Here is an 18,019-nt window from a genome sequence, read left to right on the forward strand (position 1 = left end):
GTATGAACTACACTCTATTGTGGTATCAACTACACTCTTCCGCAGTATCAACTACACTCTATCGCGGTATCAACTACACTTATCTATATTATATGTACTTTCTTTGTTGAATAAATGAAGCGATTTTTATGACAATCTCCAAATATCTTACCGGTTCGAATACGTTATTCAATAGTGTCCGTATTAGGTCCAAGTATTTCATAAACTTAGGCAACTCTTAGTTTAGTTGTTTGAGAAAAGAGAATGGGCATATAGCTGATCCACTGAAAACCCTAGACGGTAACAGAAAAACTGCTGAAGCTAAACTTATCTACAACACTACAAGAAATCCAAACAATTTTTAATGTAAGACTAGTACACTAGCGGGATAACGTGACACATTTACAACCACAGTAAGACTAGTACACTAGAAGTAGAAAGTGACACAAACACTATATGACTTGTACACTAGCAGTAGAAGGTGACACAAACATTGTAAGACTTATACACTAGCAGCAGAAAGTGACACAAACACTGTAAGATTTGCTTGTACACTAGCAGTAGAAAGTGACACAAACACTGTAAGACTTGTACACTAGCAGTAGAAAGTGACACAAACACTATAAGACTTGTACACTACTGTAAGACTTGTACACTAGCAATATAAAGTGACACAAACACTGTAAGGCTTGTACACTAGCAGTAGAGAGTGACACAAACACTGTAAGACATGTACACTAGCAGTATAAAGTGACACAAACACTGTAAGACTTGTACACTAGCAGTATAAAGTGACACAAACACTGTAAAACTTGTACACCAGCAGTAGAAAGTGACACAAACACTGTAAGAGTTGTACACTAGCAGTATAAAGTGACACAAACACTGTAAGACTTGTACACTAGCAATATAAAGTGACACCAACACTGTAAGGCTTGTACACTAGCAGTAGAGAGTGACACAAGACACTGAAGACTTGTACACTGCAGTAGAAGTGACACAAACACTGTAAGACTTGTACCTAGCAGTAGAGAGTGACAAAACACTGAAGACTGTACACTAGCAGTAGAAAGTGACACAAACACTTAAGACTTGTAACGAGCAGTATTAAGTGGCATAAACACAGTAAGACTGACACAAACACTATAAGACGTGTACACTAGCAGTGGAAAGTGACACAGACACTGTAAGACTTGTACATTAGCAGTAGAAAGTGACACAAACACTGTAAGACTTGTACACCAGCAGTAGAAAGTGACACAAACACTGTAAGAATTGTACACCAGCAGTAGAAAGTGACACAAACACTGTAAGTACACTAGCAGTAGAAAGTGACACAAACACTATAAGACTTGTACACTAGCAGTATAACGTGACACAAACACTGTAAGACTTGTACACTAGCAGTAGAAAGTGACATAAACACTGTAGGATTTGTACACTAGCAGTATAACGTGACACAAACACTGCAAGACTTGTACATTAGCAGTAGCAAGACTTGTACATTAGCAGTAGAGAGTGACACAAACACTATAAGACTTGTACACTAGCAGTAGAGAGTAACACAAACACTATAAGACTTGTACACTAGCAGTATAAAGTGACACAAACACTGAAAGACATGTACACTAGCAGTAGAGAGTGACACAAACACTGTAAGACTTGTACACTAGCAGTATAAAGTGACACAAACACTATAAGACTTGTACACAAACAGTTGAAAGTGACAGAAATACTGTAAGACTTGTACACTAGCAGTAGGCAGTGACACAAACATTATAAGACTTGCACACTACTGTAAGACTTGTACACTTGCAGTATAAAGTGACACAAACACTGCAAGACTTGTACCCTAGCAGTAGAAAGTAACGCAAACACTATAAGACTGACACAAACACTACAAGACTTGTACACTAGCAGTAGAAAGTGACACAAACAGTGCAAGACTTGTACCCTAGAAGTAGAAAGTGACGCAAACACTGTTAGACTGACACAAACAGTATAAGACTTGTACACTAACAGTAAAAAGTGACACAAACACTGTAAAACTTGTACACTAGCAGTATAAAGTGACACAAACACTATAAGACTTGTACACCAGCAGTAGAAAGTGACATAAACACTGTAAAACTTGTATACTAGCTATAGAAAGTGACACAAACACTGCAAGACTTGTACCCTAGCAGTTGAAAGTGACGCAAACACTGTAAGACTGAAACAAACACTATAAGACTTGTACACTAGCAGTAGAAAGTGACAAAAACACTGCAAGACTTGTACCCTAGCAGTAGAAAGTGACGCAAACACTGTAAGACTGACATAAAAACACTATAAGACTTGTACACTAGCAGTAGAAAGGGACACAAACACTGTAAGACTTGTACACTAGCAGTAGAAAGTGACACAAACACTATAAGACTTGTACACCAGCAGTAGAGAGTGACATAAACATTGTAAGACTTGTACACTAGCAGTAGAAAGTGACACAAACACTGTAAGACTTGTACACTAGCAGCATAAAGTGACACAAACACTGTAAGACTTGTACACTAGCAGTAGAGAGTGACACAAACTCTGTAAGACTTGTACACTAGCAGTAGAAAGTGACACAAACACTGTAAGACTTGTACACTACCAGTATAAAGTGACACAAACAATATAAGACTTGTACACTAGCAGTAGAACGTGACACAAACACTGTAAGACTGACAAAAACACTTTAAGACGTGTACACTAGCAGTAGAAAGTGACACAAACAGTGTAAGACTTGTACAGTAGCAGTAGAAAGTGACTGAAACACTGTAAGACTTGTACACTAGCATTAGAAAGTGACACAAATACTATAAGACATGTACACTAGCAGTAGAGAATGTCACAAACACTTTAAGACTTGTACACTAGCAGTAGAAAGTGACACAAACACTGTAAGACTTGTACACTAGCAGTAGAGAGTGACACAATCACTGTAAGACTTGTACACTAGCAGTATAAAGTGACACAAACACTATAAGACTTGTAAACTAGCAGTGGAAAGTGACGTGAACACTGTAAGACTGACACAAACACTATAAGACTTGTACACTAGCAGTAGAAAGTGACGCAAACAGTGTAAGACTTGTACACTAGCAGTAGAAAGTGACAGAAACACTGTAAGACTTGTACACTAGCATTAGAAAGTGACACAAATACTATAAAACTTGTACACTACTGTAAGACTTGTACACTAGCAGTATAAAGTGATACAAACACTGTAAGACTTGTACACTAGCAGTAGAAAGTGACACAAACATTGTAAGACTTGTACACTAGCAGTATAAAGTGACACAAACATATCATTCGACTTGAACATATGTTTTTAAGCTTTCTTTGGTAATTAATTTTTGGGTGCTGTTTAAAATTTCTCCTAATCAATTAAAATGTTTTCAATTGTAATATCTTACCTTTTCAAATCGCTCAAACGTATTTCCTTTGGAATAATCTGTTGAAACACAATATCGAGATTAATTTGATGCTGTTTAATATATATGGATTTTAAGCACAGACGCATCTGAATATCAAACTTGATTATTAAGATTTAGCGGAATAACATGACTAATTTCTGGATGCATTGATTGCAGGATTTTCTAACCTAAACATGAGGTATTTTAATGGTAGGCGTATCAACATTCTGTTAGAACACAAAACACCTGCCTACCATCGATGCAATGCTGTAGTAGCGTTGTAAAGCTTCGCAAATTCGTTTTATGAATGATCCCCCACCTCTACGCTTTCCCCCCCCCCCCCCACACACACACACACACACACACACACACACACACACACACACACACACACCACTCTGCTCATTCATGGTGTTTCAGTTTTTGTCTAAAATTATCTTCAAGTTACATAAACAAAACTTGAAAATTATGTATTTTGATTATTTAGGAAGATACTACTCCAGTTTGCAAAATAATTGTCGTATCAATATTAATTAATTGAGCGACATATACTGAAAATTTAAGATAATAAAAAGACTTAGCTATCGATTTTTGGATACTTAGGATGCAACAATTTATCAAGGAAATATTTAGATATTTAAGTACTTACCCGTTCTGTCTTTATCACCTTTGTCAGAATACTCCAAATTCTCAAAATAGTCATACAGTTTATTTGTCCAATGACCGGCTGAGCGTACGTGCAACCAAATATGTCCTAAAATAACAGTCAGTTACACGATTTAATTGTGTCATACCAAATATCCTTTACTAAGGTGACACATATTGTTGAAGTCCAACAGTCTGACTGTTGCAAAATACCATAGGAGTGTCAAGCAAACTGGATAAATTAACACAAAAACGTGTCACAGACAATCGAAGAACTTTCAGTCGTGAGTTCGTAATTGTGAGGTCAAAGGTCAGATAGGCGGTACTTTATATCCACTGAAGATCTTTAATCCTTTGAACACTTCTTAAATTACTAGGAACAACCGTTTCACTCAAAGACATACTCAATGTTTATTCAAGGTAAATGTCGCACAGTGAGATCAAGGGTCAGATAGGAAGTATTTCCGCATTTTTCATATCCATTCAACATTCTTTTTACATTACCTTAAAGGATCTTTATATATACTGTCATGTTCAGGATCAAGATCATATTCAAAGTAAGTCATATGAGAGTTGCATGTACATGTGCTACGTCACATGTATAAATATTTTGGGAGAAAAATGTATTTCGCATAAACCAACTATTTAGTTTATCTTAAGTACTTAAGCCCTAAGTCGCTCACCTGAGAAACACATCATTACAGTGTAAACGTGTTTCCCAGATGACTCATATTTGAACTTGGCTTAGATTTCATCAAGGCAATCATTCTGACTAAATTTTATGAATATCCCGTTTAAAATGCAGCCTCTATTGCCAACACAAATTTTTTCTTTAATTTGACCGGGTGACCTAGTTTTTGACCCTAGATGACCCATATTCGAACTTGACCTAAATTTCATCAAGGCAATCATTCTGACCAAAATTCATGAAGATCAACCTTGATTACATCCAAACAAATATTCTGATCAAATTTCATGAAGATCCGGTGTAAAATGCAACCCCTACTGCATACACAAGGTTTTATTTGATTTGACCTAGTATCCTAGTTTTTGACCCAAGATGACCCATATTCGAACTTTTGAAAGTTTTTCTTTGATTTGACCTAGTGGCCTAGTTTTTGATCCTAGATGACCCATATTCGAAATCCTCCTGGATTTCATCAAGACAATCATTCTGACTAAATTTTATGAATATCCAGTGTAATATGCAGCCCCTATTGCCTACACAAGGTTTTTCTTTAATTTGACTAGGTGACCTAGTTTTTGACCCCAGGTGACCCATATTAAATTTCATGAAGATTCGGTGTAAAATGCAGTCTCTATTGCATACACAAGCTTTTCCTTTGATATGATCTAGTGACCTAGTTTTTGACCCAAGATGATCCATATTCGAACTTGACCTAAATTACATCAAGGCAATCATTCTGACCAAAATTCATGAGATCAATTGAAAAATTACAGCCTCTATCGCATACACATAGGTTTTTTCTTTGATTTGACATAGTGACGTAGTTTTTGACCCCAGATGACCCATTTTCAAACTTGCCCTAGATTTCATCAAGGTAATCATTCTGACCAAAATTCATGAAGATCAATTGTAAAATACAGCCTCTGTCGCACACACAAGGTTTTTCTTTGGTTTGACCTAGTGACCTAGCTTTTGAACCCAGAGGACCCGTTTTCAAACCTGGCCTAGATTTCATCAAGGTTATCATTCTGACAAAATTTCATTAAGATCAGTTGAAAAATACAGCCTCTATCGCATACACAAGCTTTTTCTTTGATTTGACCTAGCGACCTAGTTTTTAACCCCAGATGACCCATTTTCAAACTTGGCCCAGATTTCAACATGGTAATCATTCTGACCAAGGTTCATGAAGATCAGTTGAAAAATACAGCCTCTATTGCATACACAAGGTTTCTCTTTGATTTGATCTAGTGACTTAATTTTTAAACCTAGATGACCCATTTTCAAACTAGGCCTAGATTTTATCAAGATAATCATTCTGACAAAATTTCATGAAGATAAGTTGAAAAATACAGCCTCTATCGCAAACACAAGCTTTTTCTTTGATTTGACCTAGCGACCTAGTTTTTAACCCCAGATGACCCATTTTCAAACTTGGCCTAGATTTCAACATGGTAATCATTCTGACCAAGGTTCATGAAGATCAGTTGAAAAATACAGCCTCTATTGCATACACAAGGTTTCTCTTTGATTTGATCTAGTGACTTAATTTTTAAACCTAGATGACCCATTTTCAAACTAGGCCTAGATTTTATCAAGATAATCATTCTGACAAAATTTCATGAAGATAAGTTGAAAAATACAGCCTCTATCGCAAACACAAGCTAATTGTTGACAGACGACAGACGCCGGACATTTAGCGATCACAAAAACTCACCTGAGCAATCAGGTGAGCTTACAATTGCTGCTAAAAAGGAGCAACCGAAAGTAAGAACGTAACAAAAGTTACCTTCCATTTCTGGTGCAGAACTGATCGTGAATGGATGCCATTCATGTGTTGCTATTGCGGGTATTTGCAGGAACAGATAATCGCCTGGTTTATACCGGAAACTTCCTGGCCGGTCAATAACCAGATGTGTTACCTGAAAAGAACAACTTAATGTACAGTCATAAAAACACTGGCCGGTCAATAACCAGATGTGTTTCCTGAAAGGAACAACTTAATGTACAGCCATAAAAACACTGGCCGGTCAATAACAAAATGTGTTACCTGAAAGGAAAAACTTTACAGTCATACAAACACCTTGCCGGTCAATAACCAGATGTGTTTCCTGAAAGGAACAACTTAATGTACAGCCATAAAAACACTGACCGGTCAATAATCAGATGTGTTACCTGAAAGGAAAAACTTTACAGTCATACAAATACCTAGCCGGTCAATAGCCAGATGTGTTACCTGAAAGGAAAAACTTCGTTCACAGTCATACAAACACCTGGCCGGTCGATAAACAAATGTGTTACCTGAAAGGAACAACTTAATGTACAGTCATACAAACACCTGGCCGGTCAATAACCAGATGTGTTAACTGAAAGGAACAACTTAATGTACAGTCATACAAACACCTGGCCGGTCAATAACCAGATGTGTTAACTGAAAGGAACAACTTAATGTACAGTCATACAAACACCTGGCCGATCAATAACCAAATGTGTTACCTGAAAGGAAAAACTTCGTTTACAGTCATACAAACATTGGCCGGTCAATAAACAAATGTGTTACCTGAAAAGAACAACTTAGTGTACAGTCATACAAACACTGGCCGGTCAATAACCAAATGTGTTACCTGAAAAGAAAAACTTCCTTTACAGTCATACAAACACTGACCGGTCAATAACCAGATGTGTACCTGAACGGAAAAACTTCGTTTACAGTCATGCAAACATTGGCCGGTCAATAAACAAATGTGTTACCTGAAAGGAACAACTTAGTGTACAGTCATACAAACACTGGCCGGTCAATAACCAGATGTGTTACCTGAAAGGAAAATCTTCGTGTACAGTCATACAAACACCTGGCCGGTCAATAAACAAATGTGTTATCTGAAAGGAACAACTTAGTGTACAGTCATACAAATACTGGCCGGTCAATAAACAAATGTGTTACCTGAAAGGAACAACTTAGTGTACAGTCATACAAACACTGGCCAGTCAATAAACAAATGTGTTACCTGAAAGGAACAACTTAGTGTACAGTCATACAAACACTGGCCGGTCAATAACCAAATGTGTTACCTGAAAGGAAAAAACTTAATGTACAGTCATACAAACACCTGGCCGGTCAATAACCAAATGTGTTACCTGAAAGGAACAACTTAGTGTACAGTCATACAAACACTGGCCGGTCAATAACCAAATGTGTTACCTGAAAGGAACAACTTAGTGTACAGTCATACAAACACTGGCCGGTCAATAACCAAATGTGTTACCTGAAAGGAACAACTTAGTGTACAGTCATACAAACACTGGCCGGTCAATAACCAAATGTGTTACCTGAAAGGAACAACTTAGTGAACAGTCATACAAACACTGGCCGGTCAATAACCAAATGTGTTACCTGAAAGGAACAACTTAATGTACAGTCATACAAACACTGGCCGGTCAATAACTAGATGTGTTACCTGAAAAGAACAACTTAATGTATAGCCATACAAACACTGGCCGGTCAATAACCAAATGTGTTACCTGAAAGGAACAACTTAATGTACAGTCATACAAACAATGGCCGGTCAATAACCAGATGTGTTACCTGAAAGGAACAACTTAGTGTACAGTCATACAAACACCTGGCCGGTCAATAACCAAATGTGTTACCTGAAAGGAACAACTTAATGTACAGTCATACAAATACTGGCCGGTCAATAACCAAATGTGTTACATGAAAGGAAAAACTTCGTTTACAGTCATACAAACACTGGCCGGTCAATAAACAAATGTGTTACCTGAAAGGAACAATTTAGTGTACAGTCATACAAACACTGGTCGGTCAATACCCAGAAGTGTTACCTGAAAGGAAAAACTTAGTGTACAGTCATACAAACACCTGGTCGGTCAATAAACAAATGTGTTACCTGAAAGGAACAACTTAGTGTACAGTCATACAAACACTGGCCGGTCAATAAACAAATGTGTTACCTGAAAGGAACAACTTAATTAATGTACAGCCATACAAACACTGGCCGGTCAATAACCAGATGTGTTACCTGAAAGGAACAACTTAGTGTACAGTCATACACACACTGGCCGGTCAATAAACAAATGTGTTACCTGAAAGGAACAACTGAGTGTACAGTCATACAAACATTGGCCGGTCAATAAACAAATGTGTTACCTGAAAGGAACAACTTAGTGTACAGTCATACAAACACTGGCCGGTCAGTAACCAAATGTGTTTCCTGAAAAAAACAACTTAGTGTACAGTCATACAAACACTGGCCGGTCAGTAACCAGATGTGTTTCCTGAAAGAAACAACTTAGTGTACAGTCATACAAACACTGGCCGGTCAATAACCAGATGTGTTACCTGAAAGGAACAACTTAGTGTACAGTCATACAAACACAGCCGGTCAATAACCAAATGTGTTACCTGAAAAGAAAAAGTTAGTGTACAGTCATACAAACACTGGCCGGTCAATAACCAAATGTGTTACCTGAAAGGAACAACTTAATGTACAGTCATACAAACACTGGCCGGTCAGTAACCAAATGTGTTTCCTGAAAGAAACAACTTAATGTATAGCCATTTAAACACTGGCCGGTCAATAACCAGATGTGTTACCTGAAAAGAACACCTTAGTGTACAGTCATACAAACACTGGCAGGTCAATAACCAAATGTGTTACCTGAAAGGAACAAGTTAGTGTACAGTCATACAAACACTGGCCGGTCAATAACCAAATGTGTTACCTGAAAGGAACAACTTAATGTACAGTCATACAAACACTGGCCGGTCAGTAACCAAATGTGTTTCCTGAAAGAAACAACTTAATGTATAGCCATATAAACACTGGCCGTTCAATAACCAGATGTGTTACCTGAAAAGAACAACTTAGTGTACAGTCATACAAACACTGGCCGGTCAATAACCAGATGTGTTACCTGAAAGGAACAACTTAGTGTACAGTCATACAAACACCTGGTCGGTCAATAATCAAATGTGTTACCTGAAAGGAACAAGTTAGTGTACAGTCATACAAACACTGGCCGGTCAATAACCAAATGTGTTACCTGAAAGGAACAACTTAATGTACAGTCATACAAACACTGGCCGGTCAGTAACCAAATGTGTTTCCTGAAAGAAACAACTTAATGTATAGCCATATAAACACTGGCCGGTCAATAACCAGATGTGTTACCTGAAAAGAACAACTTAGTGTACAGTCATACAAACACTGGCAGGTCAATAACCAAAGGAACAACTTAATGTGCAGTCATACAAACAATATAACTATGTTATACGAACATCTTTAAAGCATTTCATAGAATATGATCTAATTAGTAAGGTTTTTGTTAACTTCATTATTATCAAACATTTAAGCGATAAAACTCATATTGATGCATACAACCATTACAGACATTAGAAAAAAAACACCATGGTAGATAATTAAAACCTGCCAGTCACAATATCAAATGTCTAGTAACGTTTAGAAACATTATAGTTATTAGTACTACGCTTGTAGATAATAGATATCGGCCAAAAATGATTAAAGCCACAGAGGTAGATAAAAATGGACCAGTCACGATATAAAACATCATAGGTGATGATAAAAATGGACCAGTCACGATATGAAACATCATAGCTGATGATAAAAATCGGCCAGTCACGATACAAAACATCACAGCTGATAATAACAAGAGGGCCAAGATGGCCCTAGGTCGCTCACCTGAGAAACACATCATAACAGTGTAAACATGTTTCCCAGATGACCCATATTTGAACTTGGCCCAGATTTCATCAAGGCAATCATTCTGACATAATTTTATGAAAATCCAGTGTAAAATGCAGCCCCTATTGCCTACACAAGGTTTTTCTTTAATTTGACCGGGTGACCTAGTTTTTGATCCTTGATGACCCATATTCAAACTCAACATTGATTTCATCAAAACAAATATTCTGATCAAATTTCATGAAGATCCGGTTTAAAATGCAGCCCCTACTTCAAACATAAGGTTTTTCTTTGATTTGACCTATTGACCTAGTTTTTGACTCCAGATTACCCATATTCAAACTTGATCTAAATTTTATCAAGGCAACCATTCTGACAAAAATTCATGAAGATCAATCGAAAAATACAGCTTCTATCGCATACCCAAGGTTTTTCCTTGATTTGACCTAGTGACCTAGTTTTTAATCCCAGATGACCTATTTTCACACTTGGCCTAGATTTCATCGAGGTTATTATTCTGACCAAAATTCATGAAGATCAGTTGAAAAATACAGCCTTTATTGCATACACAAGGATTTTTCTCAAGGTTGAGTTAAATATGGGTCATCAAGGATCAAAAACTAGGTCACCCGGTCAAATTAAAGAAAAACCTTGTGTAGAGGACCAAACGCTGCCAATCACGATATAAAACACCATAGTAGAGAACTAAACTGTACCATTAACGATATAAAACACCACTGTAGAGAACCAAACTCTGCCAATTACGATATAAAATACCACTGTAGAGAACCAAACTCTGCCAATCACGATATAAAAAACCACTGTAGAGAACCAAACTCTGCCCATCACGATATAAAACACCACTATAGAGATCCAAACTCTGCCAATCATGATATAAAACACCATAGTAGAGAACCAAACTCTGACAATTACGATATAAAACACCACTGTAGAGGACCAAACTCTGCCAATCACGATATAAAAAGTCACAGTAGAGAACCAAGCTCTGCCAATCACGATATAAAACACAACTGTAGAGAACCAAACTCTGCCAATCACGATATAAAACACCACTGTAGAGAAGTAAACACGGCCAATCACAATATAAAACACCACAGGAGAGAACCAAACTCTGCCAATCACGATATAAAACACCGTTGCAGAGAAAAAAACTCTGCCAATCACGAAATAAAACCAAACTGTAGAGAACCAAACTCTGCCAATCACGATATAAAACAACACTGTAGAGAACCAAACTTGGTCAATCACGCTATAAAACACCACTGTAGAGAACCAAACTCTGCCAATCACGATATAAATCACCACAGCAGAGAACAAAACTTTGCCAATCACGATATAAAACACCACTGTAGAGAACCAAACACGGCCAATCACAATATAAAACACCACAGGAGAGAACCAAACTCTGACAATTACGATATAAAACACCGTTGCAGAGAAAAAAACCTCTGCCAATCACGATATAAAACAACACTGTAGAGAACCAAACTCTGCCAATCACGATATAAAGCACCCTAGCAGAGAACCAAAATCTGCCAATCACGATATAAAACACCACTGTACAGACCCAAACTCGGCCAATCTCGATATAAAACACCACTGTAGAGAACCAAACTCGGCCAATCAAGATATGAAACACCACTGTAGAGAACCAAACATGGCCAATTACGATATAAGACAACACTGTAGAGAACCAAACTTGGCCAACCACGACATAAAACACCATAGTAGAGAACCAAACTCTGCCAATTACGATATAAAACACCATAGCAGGGAACAAAATCTGCCAATCACCATATGAAACACCACTCTAGAAAACCAAACTCTGCCAATCACAATATGAAACACCATAACAGAGAACAAAACTCTGCCAAATACGATATAATACACGTACCACTGCATAGAACCAAACTCTGCCAATCACGATATAAAACACCATAGTAGAGAACCAAACTCGGCCAATCACAATATAAAACACCATTGTAGAGAACCAAAATTTACCAGTAACGATACAAATTACGGAAAGTAGTTAATGTTTTCTCCGCAAAAACGTCGTTACGTTTCCTACAATTCGTCAAAATTTCAAAAGGTTTAAGAAAAAAATATATATCCAAAAAGTGATTTGTCATTTGAGTTTCTAGATATGAATGAATTACAACACGAGGACACAGCTCGAGTTATACAATGATACACATCAGAACGACAATGATTTTATTCAAAAGATCACTGCCGGAAAGTCACAATCGACCAGTTGTGATATAAAGCACCATGCCGGAGAATCACAATCGACCAGTCCTGATATAAAACACCATGCTAGAGAATCACAATAAACCAATCGTGATATAAAACACCATGCCAAGCAGTACATAAAACACTAACATGCTGGAAAGTCACAGCTGACCAGTCGTGATATAGAAAAACCATGCCGGAAAGTCACAATGAACCAGTCGTGATATGCAACACCATGCCGGAGAATCGAAATCAACCAGTCGTGATATAGAAAACCATGCCGGAAAGTCACAATGGACCAGTCGTGATATAAAACACCATGCCAAGATCAATCGAAATATACAGCTTCTATCGCATACCCAAGGTTTTTCCTTGATTTGACCTAGTGACCTAGTTTTTAATCCCAGATGACCTAGATGACCCAGTCAAATTAAAGAAAAACCTTGTGTAGAGGACCAAACGCTGCCAATCACGATATAAAACACCATAGTAGAGAACTAAACTGTACCATTAACGATATAAAACACCACTGTAGAGAACCAAACTCTGCCAATTACGATATAAAATACCACTGTAGAGAACCAAACTCTGCCAATCACGATATAAAGCACCCTAGCAGAGAACCAAAATCTGCCAATCACGATATAAAACACTATTGTACAGAACCAAACTCGGCCAATCTCGATATAAAACACCACTGTAGAGAACCAAACTCGGCCAATCAAGATATGAAACACCACTGTAGAGAACCAAACTCGGCCAATCAAGATATGAAACACCACTGTAGAGAACCAAACATGGCCAATCACGATATAAGACAACACTGTAGAGAACCAAACTTGGCCAACCACGACATAAAACACCATAGTAGAGAACCAAACTCTGCCAATTACGATATAAAACACCATAGCAGGGAACAAAATCTGCCAATCACCATATAAAACACCACTCTAGAAAACCAAACTCTGCCAATCACAATATAAAACGCCATAACAGAGAACAAAACTCTGCCAAATACGATATAATACACGTACCACTGCAGAGAACCAAACTCTGCCAATCACGATATAAAACACTAAAGCAGAGAACCAAACTCGGCCAATCACAATATAAAACACCATTGTAGAGAACCAAAATTTACCAGTAACGATATAAATTACGGAAAGTAGTTAATGTTTTCTCCGCAAAAACGTCGTTACGTTTCCTACAATTCGTCAAAATTTCAAAAGGTTTAAGAAAAAAATATATATCCAAAAAGTGATTTGTCGTTTGAGTTTCTAGATATGAATGAATTACAACACGAGGACACAGCTCGAGTTATACAATGATACACATCAGAACGACAATGATTTTATTCAAAAGATCACTGCCGGAAAGTCACAATCGACCAGTTGTGATATAAAGCACCATGCCGGAGAATCACAATCGACCAGTCCTGATATAAAACACCATGCTAGAGAATCACAATAAACCAATCGTGATATAAAACACCATGCCAGGCAGTATATAAAACACTAACATGCTGGAAAGTCACAACTGACACGTCGTGATATAAAACACCATGCCGGAGAATCGAAATCAACCAGTCGTGATATAGAAAACCATGCCGGAAAGTCACAATGGACCAGTCGTGATATAAAACACCATACCGGAGAATCGAAATCAACCAGTCGTGATATAGAAAACCATGCCGGAAAGTCACAATGGACCAGTCGTGATATAAAACACCATGCCGGAGAATCGAAATCAACCAGTCGTGATATAGAAAACCATGCCGGAAAGTCACAATGGACCAGTCGTGATATAAAACACCATGCCGGAGAATCGAAATCAACCAGTCGTGATATAAAACACCACGCCGGAGAATCACGATCGACCAGTCGTGATATAAAACACCACGCCAGAGAATCACGATCGACCAGTCGTGATATACAACACCACGCCGGAGAATCACGATCGACCAGTCGTGATATACAACACCACGCCGGAGAATCACGATCGACCAGTAGTGATATAGAAAACCACGCCGGAGTTAACAATCGACCTGTTGTGATATAGAAAACCACGCCGGAGAATCACTATCGACCAGTTTTCATATAAAACACCATGCTGGAGAATCACAATCGACCTGTCATTACTAGTATATAAAACACCATGCTAGAGAATCACAATCGACCTGTCATTACTAGCATATAAAACACCATGCTGGAGAATCACAATCGACTGTCATTACTAGCATATAAAACACCATGCTGGAGAATCACAATCGACCTGTCATTACTAGCATATAAAACACCATGCTGGAGAATCACAATCGACCTGTCATTACTAGCATATAAAACACCATGCTGGAGAATCACAATCGACCTGTCATTACTAGCATATAAAACACCATGCTGGAGAATCACAATCGACCTGTCATTACTAGCATATAAAACACCATGCTGGAGAATCACAATCGACCTGTCATTACTAGCATATAAAACACCATGCTGGAGAATCACAATCGACCTGTCATTACTAGCATATAAAACACCATGCTGGAGAATCACAATCGACCTGTCATTACTAGCATATAAAACACCATGCTGGAGAATCACAATCGACCTGTCATTACTAGCATATAAAACACCATGCTGGAGAATCACAATCGACTTGTCATTACTAGCATATAAAACACCATGCTGGAGAATCACAATCGACCTGTCATTACTAGCATATAAAACACCATGCTGGAGAATCACAATCGACCTGTCATTACTAGCATATAAAACACCATGCTGGAGAATCACAATCGACCTGTCATTACTAGCATATAAAACACCATGCTGGAGAATCAAATCACAACATCACCGACATCATCGATGTCATTACTAGCATATAAAACACCATGCGGAGAATCACAATCGACTGTCATTACTAGCATATAAAACACCATGCTGGAGAATCACATCGACTGTCATTACTAGCATATAAAAACCATGCTGGAGAATCACAATCGACTGCATTACTAGCATATAAAACACCATGCTGGAGATCACAATCGACCTGTCATTACTAGCATAAAAACACAACACATGCTGGAGAGAATCACAATCGACTGTCATTACTAGCATATAAAACACCATGCTGGAATCGACCTGTCATTACTAGCATATAAAACACCATGCTGGAGAATCACAATCGACCTATCACAATCGACTTGTCATTACTAGCATATAAAACACCATGCTAGAGAATCACAATCGACTTGTCATTACTAGCATATAAAACACCATGCTGGAGAATCACAATCGACTTGTCATTACTAGCATATAAAACACCATGCTGGAGAATCACAATCGACCTGTCATTACTAGCATATAAAACACCATGCTGGAGAATCACAATCGACTTGTCATTACTAGCATATAAAACACCATGCTGGAGAATCACAATCGACTTGTCATTACTAGCATATAAAACACCATGCTAGAGAATCACAATCGACATGCTAGAGAATCACAATCGACCTGTCATTACTAGCATATAAAACACCATGCTGGAGAATCACTATCGACCTGTCATGATATAAAACACAATGGCAAAGAAGCAAAGTAGGCCAGTGGCATGCCCGATATAAAATTGAAAAGGTGGAAAATCACAGGTCGCTCAACACATCATAAACGAAAATGTTGCAGACTTGATTTGTTTGAGCCTGTTCGTGGACAGTAGTGGAAGTGCAAGTTACCGTCCACGCCTACTAACCTAATTCCACATTTGCACATAATATAAGTACCAGAAAATAATTCTGAGACATCCGCAGATGTCTTCATACGGCGGTTCACATGGAACCTTCAATTTATTTATTTATTTGGGTTTTACGGCGCACCAACACAGTATAGGTTATACGGCGCCAAACAGGACTGCAAATTTTGGTTTCACATCTCATTTACATCGAAATGAAAACATGAGGTATGGAATCAAAATTTGTATACCTGCTGGAATCACTGAGTTACAGCAAAACCAAGTGTTAAGACCCTATTAGTCGCCTCTTACGATCATGCAAGGGTAAGGCAGTGGTTCCAATTCTTTTCATACACAGATCGTCCCAGAACCACATGGGGCGGAACCTTCAATGATTCCATGAAAAACGGCGTACGGTCCGCAGATAAAATAATAGGTTTGCATTAAACGTGAAGACAATGAACAGAACTAAACAAACTGGAATTTAGACAGGGGATCTGAGGTTATGGAGCCTGCATATCACAAACACTGCCATTCTCTCTATGTGATTTGTTTAGCCTGTCGACATATTTCATTTCGGTTAAGTTAGAAATAGGGAATGTTTTATCAATATCCATTTTGTATTGAGAAATATACCTTTTAAAAATATGTTGAACTCCTCTATATATATATATATGATAAAAACTAGAGTACACTGCATTTAGAGTGGACATACAGGATAGCATAAGAAAGTGACATTACCCTGGACGGGAGAAGATTTACTTCTTTGATGTACGTCTCTCCATGTCTAGCTAACCTAAAAGCCTTAGACCTTGATATTTTTTCCAAGAGAAATATTGTCCCAGGACCGACGAACCACTTCCAAAACTGAGGACCATGTAGAATAACAAGAATCCAAAATGGGACATACAGGAGGTGTGTCCAGTAGAATACCTGGAAGATACAATATCATTTGTAGTCATTTATATAGTATCTTACTCATAATTCTGTTGATGAAATATTGACATTCCAGTATAGAAACAACAGCATGAAAATGACATTCGCGAGGAACTGAATCGTTTGAATATTTTACATAAAATGTCTTTCACGCCTGATGAATGGTAAATGACAAAAATGATTTGCACAACGGGTGAATTGCAAATGATGTACCTGAAAATATCCTTCATGCCGGATGTTATATAATTTACCTGAAAATATCCTTCATGCCGGATGTTATATAATTTACCTGAAAATGGCCTCCGCGCCGGATGATATATAATTTACCTGAAAATGGCCTCCGCGCCGGATGAATGGTAAAGAACAGATAACGATGACAATGAGGACAACATCCAACAACCAACCAGTAATAAAAGCGCTTCCACCAACAAAGCCTACACCTGCCTTTACTGTAAACAACACTTCCCACATCTCCATTACATTCACGTTTGCAACGATAGCTACAATACAAGAATATAGAGAGCACAGATTGTATTTGTTGTTTCAATCTAAGATAGATCTATATTTCGCCGAGTGAACACTAGATGCAATATTTTCTTGACTGGCGCAGCCACGGGTGAAAATGTAATAGA

General features: G+C 37.9%; 1 protein-coding gene across 1 annotated transcript in view; it reads right to left on the minus strand.

Annotated features, from left to right (window-relative positions):
- The window catches only part of LOC123542208 (NADPH oxidase 5-like), a 115,941-nt gene that overhangs the window by 10,835 nt on the left and 87,087 nt on the right, over window positions 1-18,019 (minus strand). Inside the window, exons 10-14 of the mRNA XM_045327915.2 lie at window positions 17,715-17,887; window positions 17,193-17,384; window positions 6,542-6,674; window positions 4,069-4,173; window positions 3,420-3,457 (exon numbers count right to left, since the gene is read on the minus strand). Coding sequence (XP_045183850.2) covers window positions 3,420-3,457; window positions 4,069-4,173; window positions 6,542-6,674; window positions 17,193-17,384; window positions 17,715-17,887 — 641 coding nt within the window. The remainder of the gene's footprint in view (window positions 1-3,419; window positions 3,458-4,068; window positions 4,174-6,541; window positions 6,675-17,192; window positions 17,385-17,714; window positions 17,888-18,019) is intronic.

This window comes from Mercenaria mercenaria, chromosome 19 (assembly GCF_021730395.1).
Source record: "Mercenaria mercenaria strain notata chromosome 19, MADL_Memer_1, whole genome shotgun sequence".
Classification (NCBI taxonomy): Eukaryota; Metazoa; Mollusca; class Bivalvia; order Venerida; family Veneridae; genus Mercenaria; species Mercenaria mercenaria.